Here is a 22,617-nt window from a genome sequence, read left to right as displayed (position 1 = left end):
ATGTGAGGAACAATCTGATTGTATTCTAGCATCCCCTCTGATCAGTAAAGGCTGACCACCAAGCTAACTAGACGGATAGTCCTTTCCATATCTTGTTTACTGAACTACACAAATTAAGATTACCTGCTTACATTGAATTAGTCAACGAAGCTCTACACTTGCTCTACCCAAACAATAGCCACCAGCCATATGTGGCTACTGACACTTGAAATGTGGCTAGACTGACTGAGGAAATGTAAATGTAGGATCTGAAGCAGGACTAAACATAAACTTTATTGCTTTGGCAGAACTAGATTTCACTTTAACCAGTACATTGTATAAATTATTGTATTTAGTAGTGCCATGTGTTCCAGAAAATTTTTAATTATGTATGTGGTTTTCATCATGTTCCCTTTGGACAGCACTGCTCCAGGAAAATGGTCCTCAACTGGGGATAATTTTGTCTCTAGAGAGACATCTGGCGATATCTAGAAACATTTTTAGTTGTCACAACTTGGGAGTGCTACTGCATCTCATAGGCAGAGGCCAGGGATCTTACTGTATACTCTACAATGCACAAGATGATTCTGTTATGGAAATAAATCATACAGAATTACCACCACCTCCATCACCACCACCCAGTTCTCTTACCAGAATACAACTGAGAAAAAAATCCATTACCTAAGGAAATAAATGGCCCTTCATGGATCACAGCCTTGTTGGGGCGAAGGGGCTTGCATAACTCAATCAAGCTATGAGCCATGCCATGCAGAGCCATACAAGAAGGACAGGTCATACTGAAGAGTTCTGACAAAACGTGGTCCACTGGAGGAGGGAATGACAAAGCACTCCAGTATCCTTGACGCAAGAAGCTCACGAACAGGATGATAAGGAACCCCGTGAACAGTATGAAAGGGCACTCTGACATGACACCAGAAGACAAGCCCCGAGGTCAGAAGGTGTCCAGTACGCTACTGGGGAAGAGCAAAGGGCTCCAGAAAGGATGGAGCAGCTGGGCCAAAGTGGGAACAACTCTCAGCTGTGGATGTGTCTGGAGGTGAAAGTAAAGCATGAAGCTGTAAGGAACAACATTCCACAGGAATTTGGAAAGTCAGGTCCATATATCTAGGTAAACTGGACACAGTCAAGGAGGACATGTTAAGAGTGAACATCAACATCTTAGAAATCAGTGAACTAACATGGACAGGAATGGGTGAACTTAATTCAGAAGACTACTATATCTACTACTCTGGGCAAGAGTTCCTCAGAAGAAATGGAGTGGCTGTCATAGTCAACAGTCCAAAATGCAGTGCATGCATGGGAATTCACTTCAGTTGTGTCCAACTTTTTGTGACACTATGAACCATAATCCGTCAGGCTCCTCTGTCCATGGGATTCTCCAGGCAAGAATACTGGAGTGGGTGGCTATTTCCTTCTCCAGGGGAATCTTCCTGACCCAGGGATAGAACCTGTGTCTTGTACATCTCCTGCATTGGCAGATGGTTTCTTTACCACCAGCACCACCTGGGACTTGCCCGAAATCTCAAAAATGATAGAATGATCTCAGCTCATTTCCAAGGTACATCATTCAACATCACATTAATCAAAGTCTATGCCCCAACCACTAATGCTGAAGAAGTTGAAATGGACCAGTTCTGTGAAGATCTACTAGATCTAAGACCTTCTAGAACTAACACCAAAAAAGATGTCCTTTTCATCACAGGGGATTGGAATGCAGAAGTAGGAAGTCAAGAGATACACAGAGTAACAGGCATGTTTGGTCTTGGAGCACAAAATGAAACAGAGCAAAGGCTAACAGAGCTGTGTCAAGAAAATACACTGGTCATGGCAAACACCCTCATCCAACAACACAACAGACGACTCTACACATGGACATCACCAGATCGTCAGTACCGAAATTCAGATTGATTATATTCTTTGCAGCCGAAGATGGAGAAACTCTATACAGTCAGCAAACACAAGACTGGACTGACTGTGGCTCAAATCATGAGCTCCTTATTGCAAAATTCAGACTTAAATTGAGGAAGGTTGGGAAGACCACTAGGCCATTCAGGTATGACCTAAATCAAATCCCTTATGATTATACAGAAGAGGTGAAGAATAGATTCGAGGGATTAGATCTGGTAGACAGAGTGCCAGAAGAACTGTGGATGGAGGTTCATAACACCGTACGGGAGGCGGTGACCAAAACTATCCCAAGGGAAAAAAAAAAAATGCAAGAAGGCAAAGTGGCTATCTGAGGAGGCTTTACAAATAGCTGAGAAAAGAAGTGAAAGGCAAGGAAAAAAGAAAAAAGGTATCCAACTGAATGCAGAATTCCAGAGAATATTAAGTAGAAATAAAGACTTCTTCAATGAACTATGCACAGAAATAGAAGAAAACAACAGAATGAGAAAGACTAGAGATCTCTGCAAGAAAAGTGGAGATATCAGGGGGCCATTTCATGCAACAATGTTGCACAATAAAGGGCAGAAATGGTAAGGAGCTAACAAAAGCAGAAGAGATTAGGAAGTGGCAAGAATACACAGAAGAACTATACAAAAAAGATCTTAACAACTTGGATAAACATGATGGTGTGGTCAACTCACCTGGAGTCAAACATCCTGAATGTGAAGTCAAGTGGGCCTTAAGAAGCATTAGTATGAACACAGTTAGTGGAAGTGATGGAATTCCAGATGAGCATCTAAAATCTAAAGTGCTGCACTCAATATATCAGCAAATTTGGAAAACTCAGCAGTGGCCACAGGACTGGAGAAGGTCAGTTTTCACTTCAATCCCAAAGAAAGGCAATGCCAAACAATGTTCAAACTACCATACAATTGTGCTTATTTCACATGCTAGCAAGGTTATGCTCTAAATCCTTCAATTACGCTTCAGCAATTATGAACTGAGAACTTCCAGATGTACAACCTGGATTTAGAAAAGGCAGAGGAACCAGAGATAAAATTGCCAACATTCGTTGGATCATAGAGAAAGCAAGGAAATTCCAGAAAAACATCTACTACTGCTTCACTGACTGTCCTAAAGCCTTTGACTATGTGGACCACAAGAAACTGTGGAAAATTCTTACAGAGACGGGAATATCACCATACCTGTCTTCAGGGAAACCTGTATGAAGGTCAAGAAGCAATAGTTAGCAATGGACATGGAACAATGAACTGGTTCAAAATTGGGAAAAGAGTATGTTAAGGTTGCATATTATCACCCTCCTCATGCAACTTCTATGCTGAGTACATCATGCAAAATAGCGGTCTGGATGAATCACAAGCTGGCATCAAGACTGCCAGGAGAAATATCAACAACCTCAGATATGCAGATGATACCACCTAATGGGAGAAAGGGAAGAGGAACTAAAGAACATCTTGAAGAAGGTGAAAGAGAAGAGTGAAAAAGCTGGTCTGAAACTCAACATTCAGAAAACTAAGATAATGGCATCAGGTCTCATTACTTCATGGCAAATAGAAGGGGGAAAAGTAGAAGTAGTGACAGATCTTATTTCCTTGGGCTCCAAAATCACTGCTGATGGTGACTGTAGCCATGAAATTAGAAGACACTTGCCTCCTGGAAGACACTTATCTATAACAAACCTAGATAGCATATTAAAAAGCAGAGACATCACTTTGCTGATGAAGGTTCGTACAGTCAAAAGTTATACTTTTTCTAGTAGTCATGTACAAATATGAGAGTTGGACCATAAAGAAGGCAGAGAGTCGAAGAATTGATACTTTTGAATTGTGGTACTGGAGAAGCTTCTTGAGAGTTCCTTGGACAGCAAGGAGATCAAAACACTCATGCCAAAAGAACTCAACCCTGAATGATCGCTGGAAGGCCTGATGCTGAAGTTCTAAAACTCTGGACACATGATGTGAAGAGCCGACTTAGTGGAAAGGACCCTGATGATGGGAAAGAGTGAAGTGAAAAGGAGACGAGGGTAGGGGAGGATGAGAGGGTTAGATAGCATCACCAACTCAATGGACAACAATCTAAGCAAACTCACAGAAATAGTGAAGGACAGGGGAGCCTGGCATGCTGCAGTTCATGGGGTTGCAGAGTCGGACATGACTTAGCAACTGAACAACAACAAAAGGAATTAATGACAGTGTTTGGGAGGGAAAATAGAGTGGTCAATGTCAACAGAAAAGGCTTATGTGTAAGATGAAAAATTTGTAGTCATAGAAGGAAGCTGGTATGATTCTAAAAGTCAAAAACAAAAAAACGAGGAATACATTTTCTTCTACTGTTTAAGTAAAGGAAAAAACTATCATTGACAAAATGCATATGAGAGTAAGTTAGACATCTCAGGTAGTCAGCATTAGGAACTCTTGCAACAATTTAAGGAAGGAAGTCATAGGGCCTTAAGCTAAGAAGAAGCAATGGAATAATTATCTGTTAATATCTTAAAAGCATTCTTTAAACATCCTAATCATATATAGTGTATAAACATATTTCAAGAATGATAAATAAGCATCATGATGTGTTTAAATAAAAATAAAAAGAGATAATCTTTTTAAAATTAATCAATAGTCTCAAATAAGATTAGACCAAGTCATAAGCCAAGGCTGAAAAAGGCTTTTAAGCAGACAACGTTACCTTTCTGTGTCAACTCTCTCCTCATTTTTCATCCATCTAATGGCTGGAGTAGGAAGTCCTGAAGCAACACAGGGAAACACTGCACTCTGACCAATGACTCTGATTAAGGAAGAAGGTTGTTTCAAAAATACCAAGTTTGATGTGGTACCAGGATCTGAAAAAAAATGTAAAACAAAAGAAAATGGTTAAGAAAACACTACAGCAAATTCCGATTCGGTCTGTGTGGCTTTATACAACAAAACAGTTTAAGCAAAAATGACAGGAAAATTCCATTTAAATTAGCAAGCATTTCTTAATAATTCCCATGTACAGAACTTTGTCCGAGGCTCTCTGGGAGGCTTAAACATGTTTAAATTATAGCTCCTGCTTTCAGTGTCCTTACTGGTCACCAAAGTGAGATCTGACTTGAACCCCCTTCATTTTAAAAGATAACATAAGGAAAATACTTCATAAGTGGTACAAATAGGAAAAAGACTGAGCAAGCTCAGGACCTTAGCATCCTCATCACTCGCAGAGATATCATAAGAGGTTTCCTTTCTTTTCCTTCCCTATACCTATGTGCTACTTCTAAAAATCTTTGACCTTCATCTGTTTAACTTGCTCACTGAGACAGTCACTCCTTTAATTTTTACAATGGTGCAACTATCAGGCTACCACTGTATGTGTGTTCACACTTTATAGAGTCACCCTCTTACAGGCATATAAAAGATCATACTCCTGGCGTAGAAGATAGGGCTATCTATTAGATGGCGGTGATATTTCTAGTTTTTTTTTTAATTGGGAGATAATGGTTTCACAATATTGTGTTGGTTTCTGCCACACAAATAAGCCATAGGTATACACATGTCCTCAGCCTCTTGAATCTTCCTCTCAACTCCCACCCTTCTAAGGTGGGAGCACCAGCCTAAGCTCCCAGATTCATAAAGCAATTTTCCACTGGCTATCTGTTTTACACATGGTAATTTGTGTGTTTCCATGCTATCGTCTGAATTCATCCCACCCTCTCCTTCCCCCACTGTGTTCGAAAGTCTGTTTACGTCTGCGTCTCCGTTGCTGCCCTGAAAACAGATTCATCAGTACCATCTTTCTACTGTTAAGTTTTGAGAAGAAAGACCATTCTCAGGCAGAGATGAGACTCTTTGCTCCAAACTCTTAGGAAAACATGTTCTATAACCACTGTGACAACCACCAGAGCTGGCTTTAAACTTGTGTAACTAACCGATGACAGCTCTGTAGTCATGGTAACAAACACTGTCTAACACTTCAGCACAACTGTCTTCAGTGAACATGCTTTGAAAGCCAACCAATGAGTTTATCCAATGCCTCTAAAAGTTATTAGCCGTTCGGTGGTGGAGCCCCTTGCTTCTAAGGCTGACATTGTTCTCACCTCTGTAACCAACGATAAAACATGCTTCTATTACTGACATCAACCCATCCCAGTCTCCTAACCAACACACTAAGAACAGTGTCTTTCAAAAAATTTTATAGGAGGCTTGGTTTAGTCACCAAGTCATGTCTGACTCTTGCGGCCCCATGGACTGTGGCCTGCCAGGCTCCTCTGCCCGTGGGATCCTCCAGGCAAGAATACTGGAGCTGGTTGCCATTTCCTTCTCCACAGGATCTTCCCCACCCAGTCTCCTAACCAAGAACAATGTCTTTCAAAAAATTTCATTAGTCTGCATTATTCAAGATGACTATGCTTTACAAACATAGCTCTCCCTTAGGTAAACAAAACAATCTGTATTTTTTGTTTCAGATATTTCATGGTGGTTCATCTTTTGACACCAAGAATCTTGTTTACCTCAAGCTGGTTTGAAGGATTTGTGACTGATAACACAGATTCAGAAAAAATTTCACCTCTGTCTGCCACGAAATAGATCTCTTCTATACAAAAGCAAGGCAGAAAGTAGGTTGGAAGACACTGCTATAGAGCAATAGTTCTTTGTTTTTCTACCTTGAACTAGGACTTCGCTGGTGGCTCAGACGGTGAAGCATCTGCTTACAATGCAGGAGACCCGAGTTCGATCTCTGGGTAGGGAAGATCAACTGGAGAAGGAAATGGTAACCCACTCCAGTACTCTTGCCTGGAAAATCCCATGGACGGAGGAGCCTGGCAGGCTACAGTCCATGGGGTCGCAGAGACGTGGACGTGACTGAGGGACTGCACTTTCACTTTAGTTAAACCACATGAGATAATGAATTAATACCTGGAAGAACTTTTAATTCAGCTTCCTCACTATACTTTGGTGGCCCACCACTTTCAACCATGCAGCGATAGAGTCCCTCATCTCCTTCAGTTGCGTTGCTGATAACTAGCATTCCACTTGGAAGTTTGACAACTCTATCATCCAGAAGAAGAGGCTGTTTGTTCTGTTCCCACCTCATAAACGGGACCAAATCTGCATTAACTTCACAATTCAGAACTGCACTGTTCCCAACATAAACTGAAGAAGGCTCTGGTTGGTTGGCAAATCTTGGAAGACCTGGACAATAAAGAAAAAGAAAAAAAATATAAAATGTACTTAAATATTACTTTAAAATAGTCATGGAACCAGAAGCAAGTCAGCTTGTTTGGCCACAAGTATAGTGGAACCAGGTTTAAAAAGAAGGTCCATGGGTCAGGAAATTGGCTACATACCAGGATACAGATCAAGTAAATAACGTACTAGGAGTAACTGGAGTCAGATTCCTCATAGTGGAAGAAGCGAGGTAAAAATATATATACATTTCACCTACAGTTATTTCAAGTATGTACACACACACAAATATCCTAGCTCTGTCCAGAAAGAATCCAGAATCAATCTTACTTCAGTAACAATGAATACATATGGTGACCGGATCATGATTTCTAAAATACTATTCTCCACCTCAAGGAACTAAGGCTAGTTGGATAAATGGCTGATTCTAGGACTAGAGTAGGGAAATAACAGTCTGGAACATCTTGTGACAGAAAGTGAGGAAGTACCCAAAGACTAAAATGGACATAGCCAAAGAACACAGAAGTCAGATCAAAAGGAGTTCCTCTGGCTAACTCTGGGATAATGATAATTAATGCAGCAAAGAGTGAAGAATGAATGCTAAGACTAGTAAGTGAAAGGTGGATGAGGAATAGGGATGTTTATAGAGTATCAAATTATATCTTCTCCAAATACTTATTACTAATTAAAGTACAAAATATTTATTAACTTTAGAGAGACATAGTACAGACAATCTTAACCAAGTAATAAAAGTTAACACTACCAGTAATGGAACAAAACACCACATGCTTTCTGATATGATGCGCTAAGAATACAGCATCTCTTCTGTGGCATTCCTCCCCAAAATGCAAAAGCTGAATCCCTTCATGGAGGAAAACTAGAAAATCCAAAATGAGACAAGGAAGAACTGAATAATGGTTTGAGATTGTAAAAATCTAGAGAGAGAAAGACTAAGTACTAAATTTGTAATCCAGGACTGGAAAGGAAGAGGGATGATGGGGCAAAGTTTTCACTTTTGTTCTTCCTGCTATTAAGAACATTATTGAGATAACCAGTGAAATCTGAATTGTACCTATCAATTAAGTGATAGTATTTTTTATTAAGGTTAATTTCCTGATTTTGATGGATGTTTACTGAGGAAAAGGTTCTTGTTTTTAGGAAATATAAACAGAAGTATTCAGGTTGGGGTAACATCTGCAAATCACCCTGAAAGACTCAGAAAAAAATTTTATGTGGGTATGCGTATATTAGATGATAAGGCAAATGTGGTAAAATGTTATCAGATAATAAGAGTGAATATATGAGAGTTCTTGGTTTCATTCTTGCAACAAGTCCACAAATTAGTAATCATTTGAAAATAAAATATTAACCAAAAAAATAGTCATAAATACTCTGTAGATGCCACAGAATGTAATGGTTAGGAGGAGATACAGAGAACAAATTAGTGGTTATGGGAGGCAGGTAGGGGGTGTGATACAAGGGAGGGGGAGGTACAAACTACTGAGTGTAAGACAGGCTCAAGGATGTACTGCACAACACAGGTAATATAGACAATAATTTTCATAATAACTGTAAATGGAAGTGAAACTGCAAGTCACTCAGTTGTGTCTGACTCTCTACAACTCCATGGACTATACAGTCCATAGAATTCTCCAGGCCAGAGTACTGGAGTGGGTAGCCTTTCCCTTCACCAGGTGATCTTCCAAACTCAGGGATTGAACCCAGGTCTCCAGCACTGCAGGCGGATTCTTTAACAGCTAAGCCACAAGGGGAGCCCAAGAATACTGGAATGGGTCGCCTATCCCTTCTCCAGCAGATCTTCCCGACGCAGGAATCGAAGCGGGGTCTCCTGCATTACACGTGGATTCTTTACCAACTGAGCTATCAGGGAAAGTAACCTTTCAAAGTTATATAAAAATGAGGCCAGAGCCTCTCTTGGCTTGGTCCACCTCTTTCTTAGGTGTTCTTTCCATTCTTTCTTCAATAAACTTGTTTTTGCCAAAGGGAAAAAAATGCATAAAAATTTTTTTAAAAGTGAGTTTAACAAGCTCAGACTGCAACAAAATGTTTCTTTAAAGGTTAACAAATTAAATTATGAGAAACATAATTCCAGGTGTTCTAGTTCTATGATGGTCAATTACTCCATATGGATATAATACGCTTCAGTTCAGTTCAATCGCTCAGTCATGTACGACTATTGAAGACCCCATGAACCGCAGCACACCAGGCCTCCCTGTCCATCACCAACTCCTAGAGTTCACCCAAACCCAAGTCCATTGAGTCAGTGATGCCATCTAACCATCTCATCCTTTGTCATCCCCTTCTCCTCCTGCCCTCAATCTTTCCCAGCATCAGGATCTTTTCAAATGAGTCAGCTCTTCACATCAGGTGGCCAAAATATTGGAGTTTCAGCTTCAACATCGGTCCTTCCAATGAACACCCAGGACTGATCTCCTTCCTGTCCAGGGTACTCTCAAGAGTCTTCTCCAACACCACAATTCAAAAGCATCAATTCTTCTGCACTCAGCTTTCTTTACAGCCCAAATCTCACATCCATACATGACCACTGGAAAAACCAAAGCCTTGACTAGACGGACCTTTGTTGGCAAAGTAATGTTTCTGGTTTTTAATATGCTATCTAGGATAGTCATAACTTTCCTTCCAAGGAGTAAGCGTCTTTTAATTTCATGGCTGCAGTCACCATCTGCAGTGATTTTGGAGCCCAGAAAAACAAAGTCAGTCACTGTTTCCACTGTTTCCCCATCTATTTGCTATGAAGTGATGGGACCGGATGCCATGATCTTAGTTCTCAGAATGGTGAGCTTTAAGCCAACTTTTTCACTCTCCTCTTTCACTTCCATCAAGAGGCTCTTTAGTTCTGCTTCACTTTCTGCCATAAGGGTGGTGTCATCTGTATATCTGAAGTTATTGATATTTCTCCCAGCAAACCTGATTCCAGCTTGTGCTTCCTCCAGCCCAGCGTTTCTCATGATAAACTCTGCATGTAAGTTAAATAAGCAGGGCGACAATATACAGCCTTGACGTACTCCTTTTCCTATTTGGAACCAGTCTGTTGGTCCATGTTCAGTTCTAACTGTTGCTTCCTGACCTGCATACAGGTTTCTCAAGAGGCAGGTCAGGTGGTCTGGTATTTCCATCTCTTGAAGAATTTTCCACAGTTTACTGTGATCCACACAGTCAAAGGTTTTGGCATAGTCAATAAAGCAGAAATAGATGCTTTTCTGGAACTCTCTTGCTTTTTCGATGATCCAGCAGATGTTGGCAATTTGATCTCTGGTTCCTCTGCCTTTTCTAAAATCAGCTTGAACATCTGGAAGTTCACAGTTCACGTATTGCTGAAGCCTGGCTTGGAGAATTTTAAGCATTACTTTACTCTTAAAAGTTGTCTAACTCTGCTACAATTTTTTATATTTTTATTTCAAGAGGACTTTTGAAGGAAAAATAAACATATAATTAACCAAATATCTACTTTTCAGAAATTAGAAAATTTGAAGAATTAACAAAGATATAGAAACTAATAAAACTGGAAAAAAGGAATCAAATAAAACCAAGAACCAGTTCTACTTTTAAAAAGTCAAAATATTCTCCCTCCTGTGCTCTCATGAAAATGAGTAATTTTTAAAAATATAAACCCACAACAACATATGTGGAGTTGGCAGACAAGAGATTTCAAAAAGTTTCTGGATAGGGAAAGCAGATGGAGAAACTCGTAACTGACACATCGAGGCAGAAAATGCTGCAGCTTCCTGTGCTCACAAGTGGGAGACCAGTTTGTCCTACTGCCTCTGGAGAACTGCAGAAGGAGAGTGGGAGTGAGACATGAGGCTGACACGATGGGATTAACAGTGTCTGTATTTAGACTACCCAGTCATCCCACCTTCGGGCACAAAATACCCACAGCTAGGGTACTGCCCAGACAGTTAAAAGAAAAATTTCTGGTGTGGAGACACGAGACAGCCCAGAGAAAATGACCTCTTATATTTAATTCTATGAGCTATCAACTTAAGTAGGTTTTCAAAAATTCCTCGCCTGTATTTGATTTGGCCAGAGTCAGTTTCTATTGCTTGCAAACAAAGAACTCTAATCAATAATCTTTCGAAATGGCAATGCAGCAGCATCTTTTTTTGGGGCAGCATTTTAAAAAAGTTTAATTGAGCTACAATTTATATACCTTTGATACCACTTAAAGTACACAATTCAAATGTTTTTAGTATATGCCCAGTTTTGCAGCTATCACTATAATGTAATTTTAAAACACTTTCATCATCCCCAAAGAAACTCTGTATTCACTTGCAGTCATTCCCATTTCTTACATTCACCCCTTATCCACCCACTCCATGCCCTTATTCCTCCCATCTCCAGTCCTAGAAAACCACCAGTCTACCTTTTGTTTGGTTCTATATATTTGCCTATTCTGGACATTTCATATATATGAAGTCATATGATATGTGGTCTTCTGTGAGTGACTTATTTCACTTATCACACTGCTTTTAAGGCTTATTCATGTTACTATATACAGTGGCTGACTTTATTTTTTGGGGCTCCAAAATCACTGCAGATGATGACTGCAGCCATGAAATTAAAAGACGCTTCCTCCTTGGAAGGAAAGTTAGGACCAATCTGGACAGCATACTAAAAAGCAGAAACACTACTTTGTCAGCAAAGGTCCATCTAGTCAAGGCTTTGGTTTTTCCAGTAGTCATGCATGGATGTGACAGTTGGACTATAAAGAAAGCTGAGTGCCGAAGAATTGATGCTTTTGAACTGTAGTGTTGGAGAAGACTCTTGACAGTCTCTTGAACTGCAAGGAGATCCAGCCAGTCCATCCTAAAGGAGATCAGTCCTGGGTGTTCAATGGAAGGACTGATGTTGAAGCTGAAACTCCAATATTTTGGCCACCTGATGCGAAGAGCTGATGACTCATTTGAAAAGACCCTGATGCTGGGAAAGATTGAGGGCAGGAAGAGAAGGGGACAACAGAGGATGATATGGTTGGATGGCATCACTGACTCAATGGACATGAGTTTGAGTAAACTCCGGGAGCTGGTGATGGACAGGGAGGCCTGGCGTGCTGCAGTCCATTGGGTCACAAAAAGTTGGACACGACTGAGTGACTGAACTGAATATAAATATATATATATATATCTGCACTTCATTCTTCATTGTTGCTGAATAATATTCCATGTATGAATATACTACATTGTTGTTATCCATCCATCACTTGATAGACATGTAAGCTGTTTCCACTTTCTGGGCGGAGTGCTAAGAAATGAAGTTGGAGAAGTAAAGGCCAGCTCATGAAAGGACTCAAGAAGCCTGTTAAAGAGTTCAGCCATTAACCTGATGCAGTTTACATCAGATTCACTGAAGGGTGAGAAAGAGTCCTCTGACCACAGAGTGGAGATGGGGTGAGAGAAGGGAAAAATGCCGGACAGTTACTAGGCTGTGCTGAGGGATGACCAGGAGTGGCCTCAGGAGGGGGCATGTGAATCAAGTACAGAGAAATTAGGAAGCAGAATTCAGTGGATTTGGTGACTGGATGTGGGGGACAGCTAAGAGGAATGAGTCAAGATTAAAAGCCCAGTTCAAGAACCTGAGTTATAGAGGCAGTCAGTCATAATGCTAACTTATTTATCAACAGTTGGAGACAGCCTGGCAAAAAAAGAATTTTAAAAGAAAGAAGAAAAAAATGAAAAGGCAAATTGTCAAGAGGCCTGATTCTCCACCCCCCATCCTCAATCTGTAATTATGAAATAATTACAGTGGCTATACATCACACTCAAATTCAACTTTGAGTATTTGGCTTCAAAGAAGAAAAGAGCCATCATACACTGAGTGAATGAATAAATAGTAATACAACCTGGAGCAGGGGATGGGGGACCATGACTCTGGAATGGGAATAAGATAGGAAACTACCCTCTCAGACATACTCTTTTTTTCACATGTTCACATTTCACCAAGGTGAGAATATAAGCCAAAGATAAAACAATTTTTGTACAATGTGACCCTTTACAAGAACTTACTTCATCTGATTCTCAAGTGTAGAAACACTGATCTCAATGTTTGTCCACTACACCTCTTTAGGAAACATAGCTTACTCTTCTAGATCTTTAATTGCTATTACACTTTCCGACATTCTTCAAATAGGAGTGCTCTAAAAGGGAGTGACTTTTTTCTTTTTACAACTTTTCTACTCTTCATTCATACACACACACATATTTATATGCATACATGCATGCGTGTGTGCATGCTTAGTTGTGTTTAACTCTCTGCGACCCCATGGCCTACAGGACTGTAGACCGCCAGGTTCTTCTGCCCATGGAACTTTACAGGCAAGAATACTGGAGTAGGTTGCCATTTCCTACTCCAGGTGATTTTCCTGACCCAGGGATCTAATCTACATCTCCTGCATTAGCAGGAGGACTCTTTACCACTGACCCACCTGGGAATCCTATATATATATATATATATATATATATATACACACATACAAATATATATACACACACACACATGTGTTTATATATATACGTGTTTATATATGTGTGTGTATATATACACACACATATATATGCACATACATACATCCTACAGATTTTTAAAAATCCAATTAAATGTCATTTCCCTGATTAAGGCATAAAGAACCAAGTCTCTGGCTATACTACAAGCTTTACAGAATCACACTAAATGATTATGCTGGGTAGGATAAAAGTTCGTAATCAAAGTAACTCAACTTTCCTACACAACTTTTGTCATTTCCAGGTTAAAAAGATTAGAAGACCTGGTTCAGTACTTCTGATAACACCCTGAAGCCATCAGAAAGGGAAAAGTGTTCCAGCTTTCTCCCTACAGAACGAGCAAATCCAAGCATAATCCTACACACAGTATATGCTCAACTGATACTTGTTAAATGAGTGTACTTGCTGTAACCAATTTAATGAAAACTCTAGGATAACACCACTTTTATCAAGATTTACTCTTTACGAAAACTTCAAAATACAAATAAATTATTCAGCGAAACTTACCTGCTACTGTGAGCTTGGCCGTTCTGCTGACAATAGTTCCAAGACTCTCAACAGTGGCTACACACTGGTAATAACCTTCATCAGGTTTATTGTGTTTGGAATGCACCACACTGCTGATAAACAAAGACCCATCTGCAAGAAGCTGGCGTCGATCATCTGACACTAAGTTTAAAAGAGTTCCATCTTTTTTCCATTCAATTTTTGGAGAAGGCTCAGAATATGCTGAACAGTTTAATATAACAGAAGAGCCTCTAACGGAGAGTGTATCCACTGGTTCCACCAAAAAATAAAATGGAGTGAATGTCCGAATGCTGGATCCTATAAAAATAATAAAGGGAAAGAACAAATTTAAACAAAACTTCTCTCTATTATTTCTGTAAGAAAATATAACATGTCCAAAAATTATTTTTAAGTGGCTTCTCCTTTAGGTATGATACAAAAATACAGTCATTTTACTATGAATATCCAATAAATTCATATTCACATCTAATAAATAAAACTTACTTTTTATTAGGAAATCAAAACTTGACCCATTTAGGAAAAAAGACTCTGCTACTGGAAATAATCCAGCCTTGCTAGATGATATGAATATCTAGTAAAAGTTTTATTGTAACTCTATAATGAGATTTAGAAATATTTAAAATTCTAGTATTCAAAAAGTGAAATTTTCTAAAGAATGTAAAAGAGGCAGAAAATGGAAATGATTCTTTGGTAACAAGGTATTTCTTCTATGTTTACTGGCTGTATTTCTTTCATAAATTCACTATACAGACACACTGTCCATTTTTCTAATGGATTATTCATCCTATTGACTAAAAGTAATCTTTGGGAATAGATAACGATGTTTTGTAAATGTTCTTTCTTCTACTATGATTTTTAGTTAATACATTTTAACTACCTATAAGTAAACCTGTTCTATTTTAAAAGGTTTTCTGTGTCCTAAGATTATTTTTAAAAATTTAGCTCTGTTTTGTGCTCCTACTTTCATGGTTTCATTGTTTCTTTAGGCAGAAATACAGCTACTTTCATCTTTGTATATATAGTGTGCCTAGAAGGGGACAATACGAAAAGTCTAGGGTATATTCATATACTGAGATTTAATGATTGTCAAAATGCATATATTTGCTAAATAAAAAAAATTCAAGTTTTAAAATGTGTACAGGATGATCCCACTTACATTAAAATATATGTACACATGAGTATATATGTGCATGTGCATATATTTAAATGTAAATACAGAGGGAGAAGTCCTGAAGAATAAACACTAAATAGTCAACAGAGTTTTCTCCCAGGTAGAGTAGAGGGATTGAGCTGCTGCTGATGGAAAGCATATAGGGAGAAGGGTTTTCACTTCATGGATTTCTGTATTATTTACTTTAAAAACTATGAACAATTGCTTAACACATTCTTGTCATCCTTTTAATAACAAATTTTCTGTTGTTGGTGGTGATTAATCCTTTGTTGAGGACAGAGGATTATTTTTCAAAAGATCCATCACCACTGTCTTTAACCATTTTTCCTTTGTCATGGTAGAAGTGTTATCAGACACTCACTTCTCAGCTGACTTTGTATAAAAACTGTCCTCTACTTCTCACCAGGGTTCTGATTCCCTATCCACTCATGTTTGTTTAATTTTAGTTTACTACAACCAGAGTCACCATACAAATTATTCTGAAATAGGTTTAATGATCCTATCTGATCTCTTCTATGCTCCCAAGTCTCTGCAAATTTCTCACTTCTTAATGGAATAGCTCTCACTTCTTGATAGACTATTCCTCACTTTTTGATAGAATATTTCACACTTCTTGATGGAATTCCATCTTATGAAAGGAAAATATCCACAAGAAACTCATTTCAGCTGAAATGCCCCCACCCCCAAATATCAACAAATCATAACACTCACTGCACACTTTAATTATGTGGTCAATAATTATTTTAAATTGTATTGTACCCAGAGTTAAAAAAAAAAAAACACATAGGATATGAATACTGGCAGAAATAAAAAGATATCTAGCTGTCTTACTTCCTAAAGAGGTTCAAAGTTATTGATAGTAGCAGGAATATGGAACAGAAGGATAAGCAAACATTTTTATACACCTACAAATGTAAGTGCTCTGTACAGTGTTATTCATCCTAGGAAAATTATCACTTCACTCTAAGCTAAGAGACTAATGTTGATGGACTTCATATTTCTTTTACTCTTTGACATTACTTTTGATCATCCTATTCCATCCAGTCAGTCCTTAATCCCATATTTCATCCTTCCTGAGCTCTCAGAGTTCACGATCACCATAGAGTTCAGGCTCTCTTGTTTCTGGTTCTCAATTTATAGTTAAAACATTTAAAAGTCAGTTCAAGTAATTCAACATCCTAAGGGCTCAACCAAATACACTAATGTTATCTATTAAGAACAGGGAACACTCAAGCATTAAACAAATGTTTTCTATCCTGTTTTGCTATACAACAATCAATGTCCCCTCTGCCCCGTACAGCTAACTCCTCCAAAAACTCAATCTATGAAGCATGCAGAACTCCTTTCCTGGGAATTTCAAGTCAATTCCATGGACTGCAGCACACCAGGCTTCCCTGTCCATCACCAACTCCTGGAGCCTGCTCAAACTCATGTCCATCGAGTTGGTGATGCCATCCAACCACCTCATCCTCTGTCGTCCCCTTCTCCTCCTGCCTTCAATCTTTCCTAGTGTCAGGGTCTTTTCCAATGAGTCAGTTCTTTGCATCAAGTAGCCAAAGTATTGGAGCTTCATCATCAGTCCTTCCAATGATTAATCATGACTGATTTCCCTACAAAACAATTTTCTTCCCTATAAAATAATGGCTTCCTTGTAAGGAGATTTCTGTGAAGATGTGTAAAAGCACCCACCTCACTGCTTGGCAGGTAAGTGAAGTGAAGTGAAAGTCACTCGGTCATGTCCGACTCTTTGGCCCCATGAACTATACAGTCTATGGAATTCTCCAGACCACTATACTGGAGTGGGTAGTCTTTCCCTTCTCCAGGGACTCTTCCCAACTCAGGGATTGAACCCAGGTCTCTCACACTGCGGGCAGATTCTTTACTGGATTCTTTACCAGTTGAGCTACAAGGGAAGCACAAAAATAATGGAGTGGGTAGCCTATCCCTTTCTCCAGCAGATCTTCCTGACTCAGGAATTGAACCGGGGTCTCCTGCATTGCAGGAGGATTCTTTACCAACTGAGCTATGAGGGACGCTCTGCTTGGCAGTGACTTCCCTGGTGGCTCAGACGGTAAAGCGTCTGCCTACAATGCAGGAGACCTGGGTTCGATCCCAGGGTCGGGAAGATCTCCTGAAGAAGGAAATGGCAACCCACTCCAGTACTCTTGCTTGGAAAATCCCATGGACAGAGGAGCCTGGTAAGCTGCAGTCCATGGGGTCGCAAAGAGTCAGACACAACTGAGTGACTTTTTCTTCTTGGCAGGTAACAGGTCCTCAATTAATAGTAACTATCCACAGTCCAAAAGCCTACACTAATTTTCCCCCAAACTGCTAACATCTAGCAACTCTGTGTTTACCAGTCACATTTTAGAAATTGTTATGCATAAAATATGGACTTTATTTTTTATTTTTAATCACATTTTGACAGTTATGTATAAAATAACATGAAGAGACCTTAAAACTTAAGTTTGGTCATCTTTCTTCTCTGCCTTATCTTTCAACAGTGCCCTATTACAGCTAATATAAAATCCAAATTCATTACCAAGGCATTCAGAAAGCCTACAGGATCTGCTTCCTGCCTCTCTGCAACCTAATCTTATATCACACTCTAACTCAGTACACTCTGGCCACATAATTTAGTTTCCTGGACAAGCCATCGTCTTTCCCATACTAAAGTCTCTGCACTTGCTCTCCCCTCTGCTGGAACACTTGGTCTACAACCACTCACATCACAGGTCTAGCTCCTTCTAACTCTTCATGTTTCCACCCAGCTGTCACTTCTACAGAGGCCTTCCCTGACAACTCTCTCTCTGAAAAAGCCTTTTATCCTGCCCTATATGTGCTCTCCACAGCAGTTAACTTTGCTTTTAAGGCCTACCTTCCCAACTAGGAGGCTACACTACAAGAGCCTTAAAATGACCTCTGGTCTGTCAGTGCTTCTTGCCCTTTGCACCTTGGCTTGTTCTGTGTTTTGTTTGTATCCCTTTCGGAACTCTACAGGTTTGATGGGTGGGTGGGCCAAGACGAAATTAAGTATTAGTGATCCTTAGTGACTCTGCATAACATCAGATTTCCACTGTTTAAGATCAGCCTCATTCTTGAAAATTTTACATTCAGATGATTTCAAATCTGTCCTGTGTAAAATGTTTTATTATCACTTTTCAAAGTGTCATAAATAAAGAACATTAATATTTCATAACTTTCTATGTGATCAGCAAGAAGACTAGGTGCAATCTGATAACCTGCAAACAATATCACCAATGCTTTGAACAATTACCTGAAAATACTCTAATTCTTAGGATAGGTACGTTAATAACAGTTAACATGCCAACAATATTAGCAATACTTGTATTTCTGCTCAAAATTAAGGGAAAATCTGAATTTTTCATTCTGCTATATGAGAAAGATATAAAATTTTTACACTAAATAGAACTTCTATTAACTATATAAATCATCATGTTTATATAGTTATCTAAACATCTTATAAGCAACTTTTTGTTATTTGTGGCCAGAAGACTGTCCTAAGAGTAATACATCTCACCCAAAACTTGATGCAAGGTCTTCTGAACTTTCTGAAACAAGAATTTTTAGTTCCATTTTTGTATATTACACAAGAAAATATAAGCGCAATGATATATAATATAATGCAAATATTAACATTGAGGTGTAACCCAAAGATTCGAATGGTGACACTCTTTTACCAATTCACTGTAGTTCTATACTACTTTGTTAAATGTTTTCACACTTTTCTAACATGACTAATATTTTAAAATTTACTAGTATTTTGACTGCAAAATGTTTTACCACAGTAAATTGTCAACATTTTTTAAAAAGGATGTGTCCTTTGTAAAATTTCATTAACTACTTCCCATGCAATCATCTATAGTTACTCTGACCTAATACAAAAGTGGATAGTAATCTAAAACACATTCTAAATAACTCTGAACTGGATACAACTATCATGAATATTCAAGATCACCTCTACTCCATATGTTAACACTTTATCTCGCTGCTACAACTACATAGGCTTTTGCAATAGAGAGGAATTTTTGGATTTTACAAAGAGAAATACATAAACCCAGTGTTACTACAGGTGTCAAACTTTTGTGGGTTTTTAAAAAATCGTAACGATAAGTCTTTTATTAACTCATTGTGATTTGCAGAGTTGGACTTCCCCACTCATTTCAATGAATTATAGTAACTAGAGGAGTAAACACTTGAAAGCAAAAGTGTCCTGGAAAATCTAGTTCATCTTATTGGAGTCACCACACAGGAAGTAAAGGAGACTGAGGGCAACAAACAGCCTGATACAAAAGTGAAGTCAAGGGATCCAAGATCTAGTCCTATTTCTAAAAAATACAACAATACGTCTATGAAAAAATGGTAATTATGGGACCAAGTCTAAAGGTACAATAATAATAGTTAACATTTACTATTTACTATGTACCACCCATTACTCTAGTGCTTTGTTTGTATTCTTTCAATTCTCCAAAACTAGTATTAGTAATTATTATTCTCATTTACAAAGAGAAAACTGAGCCACAAAGAGAATAAATAAAGTCCCAAGTCATGAAGCTACCTATTCTGTTAGATAATTAGTTGCTCAGTTAAGTTCGCCTCTTTTGCGATCCCATGGACTGTAGCCCACCAGGCTTCTCTGTCCATAAGGGTTTCTCAGGCAAGAATACTGGGGTGGGTTGCCATTTCCTTCTCCAGGGGATCTTCCCAACCCAAGGATTGAACCCATCTCCTGCACTGGCAAGCGGATTCTTTATCACTGAGCCACCCAGAAACAAGCAACTAACACTTTTAGAAGCTACCTATGAAGAAAGCAAAATTTGAATCAAGTTAATCCTGCTTTTCTGTGACCAAGATCATAACCACTAAACCAATATCCAGTTGGATATTGGCACTGCTCAGTAGAGTAGTCACTTAGTGACATGCGGCTATTGGAAATGTGAAATGCGACATTCTAAATACATAAAATACACAGCAAAATTAGAAGACTTTGTGTGCACACACACACAAAGAATGCAAAATATCTCAATAACTTTGTACTGATTACATGTTTAAATATTTTGGATATATTTAAATAAAATATCTTAAAATTAATTTCACTTGTTTCTTTTTGGTTTTCTTATGTGGTATGGTACATGGAAATTGGCACATTAAAATTTTTAATTATGTACATGGCTTACACTGCATTTCTATCGGTCAGTACTGCAATGAACTACGCTACTCTTCACTAATATTCTCTTTAGCAAACAAGCAAGTTCTTTCTTAAAAAAAAAGCTGCATTGTTTCTGCAAAGAGTAGAAGATTATGAATTGTGACGCAGATGTGAGGAATCAAAGCAAAGCTCTTTCTGGCTGTCAAATACAACCAACCAGTCTACCATATCTAAACAGTAAAAATTACAGAATTTAAACAACTATCAACATCTTCTCTTTAACATTTACTCAGAAACTCCTATTTAAAAACAAAACTTTTTAGAAACTCAATTTAAAATTGTAGTAATAATTAATTCATTATTGATTATTACTCAAACTACTAGGTGAAGGTTTCTGGAAAAAAGGATAGTCACACAATTTCAGAGGGTCATCCACAAATTACTCATTAACTATAAAAGAACGAAAAGTACTTTTATAACGAACATAATGATCACCACCTTAACTGAGGGATCAAATTCAGTATTAAGAGTGGTATGAAAAATGACTAAAGAGACAAAAATGCAATGAGTGAACTTTTATTGAGTCCTGGTTTACAAATAGCATATAGGGAATATTCAGGTGAATTAAAATTTTTAGTATATTAGATGATATTCATTTTAATTTTCTTAGATGTGATTAATGGTACTGTTATATACAAAAATGTCCTTACAAAAAAAAATTCCTTACTCCTAGATGCTTTTGCAATGTTAAATCACTGAGAGCAAAGCACTCCACTGGACTGTTGATTGCCCAGGCAGTTACAGTATATCAGAAACTGTACAACATGCAACATGTATCTCCTTAGGCATAATGTCTCAAGAAAATTCAAACAGATAGAATTAATTATATAACCGAGAAGAGTGATAATTTATAGAAAAATAACCTTTTTTATCTAAATGCTATAGTAGACACTTTGGTTCTTTAGTTTTTCCATTGATCCTTTAAGTTATCCAACATCATTCTAATAAACTTTCTGTTTTGCTGAAGTTAGTTAAAATCTGTAATGCTTGGAATAAAACACCTTAATTGATACTCTGGGTAGGAAAGACTTTAAAGTTATAGGAGTCATTGTTAATTGCTCATACAGTCTCTTAAGCATAAGGAGAGAACAACTGTTGATGGTGTGAGTAGGCTGGAGATGTGAAGAAGGTGTCTGCAGGTAGTGGTGAACACCTGAAGTAGCTTCAGTCAGGAAGAGAGCACAAAGAAAGGGAAAACTGGATTACTCAGCTGCACTGAGAGCCCAGTTAAAGTTGGTAAAAGTATTTAAAGAGGTTCAAATAAAAGAACGTGACTTTGTGGAGAATAAAGGAAAGAGAAAGTTTAGACATTTAAAACTGATTTTTTTTCTAGGCACATGAGTAGAAAGTGACAACGAAATAGGAGAGTTGAAGGTATCAGCAACTGGTTGTCAGTGGAATCTAAGAAAGACAGGAAAGGAAATAAACAGGAGTGAACTGATATGGGTAAAAATGGTGCTGGTTTAATGTGAGAAACCTGGAAAGACAGGAGACTATACTGAGACTGTTATATAATTTCAACATTTCAGCACTGCTGAGTGATGACAAGGGCTAGGATGCAGTTATGGAAGCTGATATTTGAAGTGGCATAAAAGAGAAGCTATTGGAGATGAGGAAGTTAAAATATTGAAAGTACTGAAGATGGTATTAAAAAGATAATAAGCAAAGCAGACACACAAATTATCCAGAACTTGGAATGGAAAGGAAGATGGTGAAACAAGACCTAAAGTTCTCAATGAACCAAAGAGAATAGTAAGTACACAAGTGGTAGTGAACAAACGAAAACAGATAAAATCCAGTGGCCCACATCTTTAAAGAGCAGAAATTTCTCTGACATTTAATTATTTCACATTTTTTTAAGTTTTTTTCTATTATTCTTCAGTAATCAGCTATGTTCTGGAGAGGTGATGTTGCTCTAAGGATCACTAATAGATTACTTTTTTCGTACTGAAAACAAGCATTACACATTGTATTCAAGTGTACTGTACACCATATGTCTACAAATTGTTATCAAGTTCACCTAAAAAAAAATCCTGCATAAAGATGCATTATTTCTTGAACACAGAAAACAAACAGCATATG

At 38.2% G+C, this 22,617-nt stretch overlaps 1 protein-coding gene across 4 annotated transcripts in view; it reads right to left on the bottom strand.

Moving 5' to 3' along the window:
* NEO1 (neogenin 1) overlaps positions 1 to 22,617 on the bottom strand; it is a 224,345-nt gene that overhangs the window by 144,839 nt on the left and 56,889 nt on the right. For all 4 annotated transcript variants that reach the window (XM_065941673.1, XM_065941674.1, XM_065941671.1 and 1 more), the window contains exons 2-4: positions 14,114 to 14,431; positions 6,798 to 7,073; positions 4,591 to 4,744 (exon numbers count right to left, since the gene is read on the bottom strand). In XM_065941673.1, the coding sequence (XP_065797745.1) occupies positions 4,591 to 4,744; positions 6,798 to 7,073; positions 14,114 to 14,431 (748 nt within the window). The remainder of the gene's footprint in view (positions 1 to 4,590; positions 4,745 to 6,797; positions 7,074 to 14,113; positions 14,432 to 22,617) is intronic.

The sequence above is a fragment of the Muntiacus reevesi genome, chromosome 7 (assembly GCF_963930625.1).
Source record: "Muntiacus reevesi chromosome 7, mMunRee1.1, whole genome shotgun sequence".
Classification (NCBI taxonomy): domain Eukaryota; kingdom Metazoa; phylum Chordata; class Mammalia; order Artiodactyla; family Cervidae; genus Muntiacus; species Muntiacus reevesi.
The sequence above is the reverse complement of the archived record's forward strand: the minus strand, read 5'-3'. Positions and strand labels throughout refer to the sequence as shown.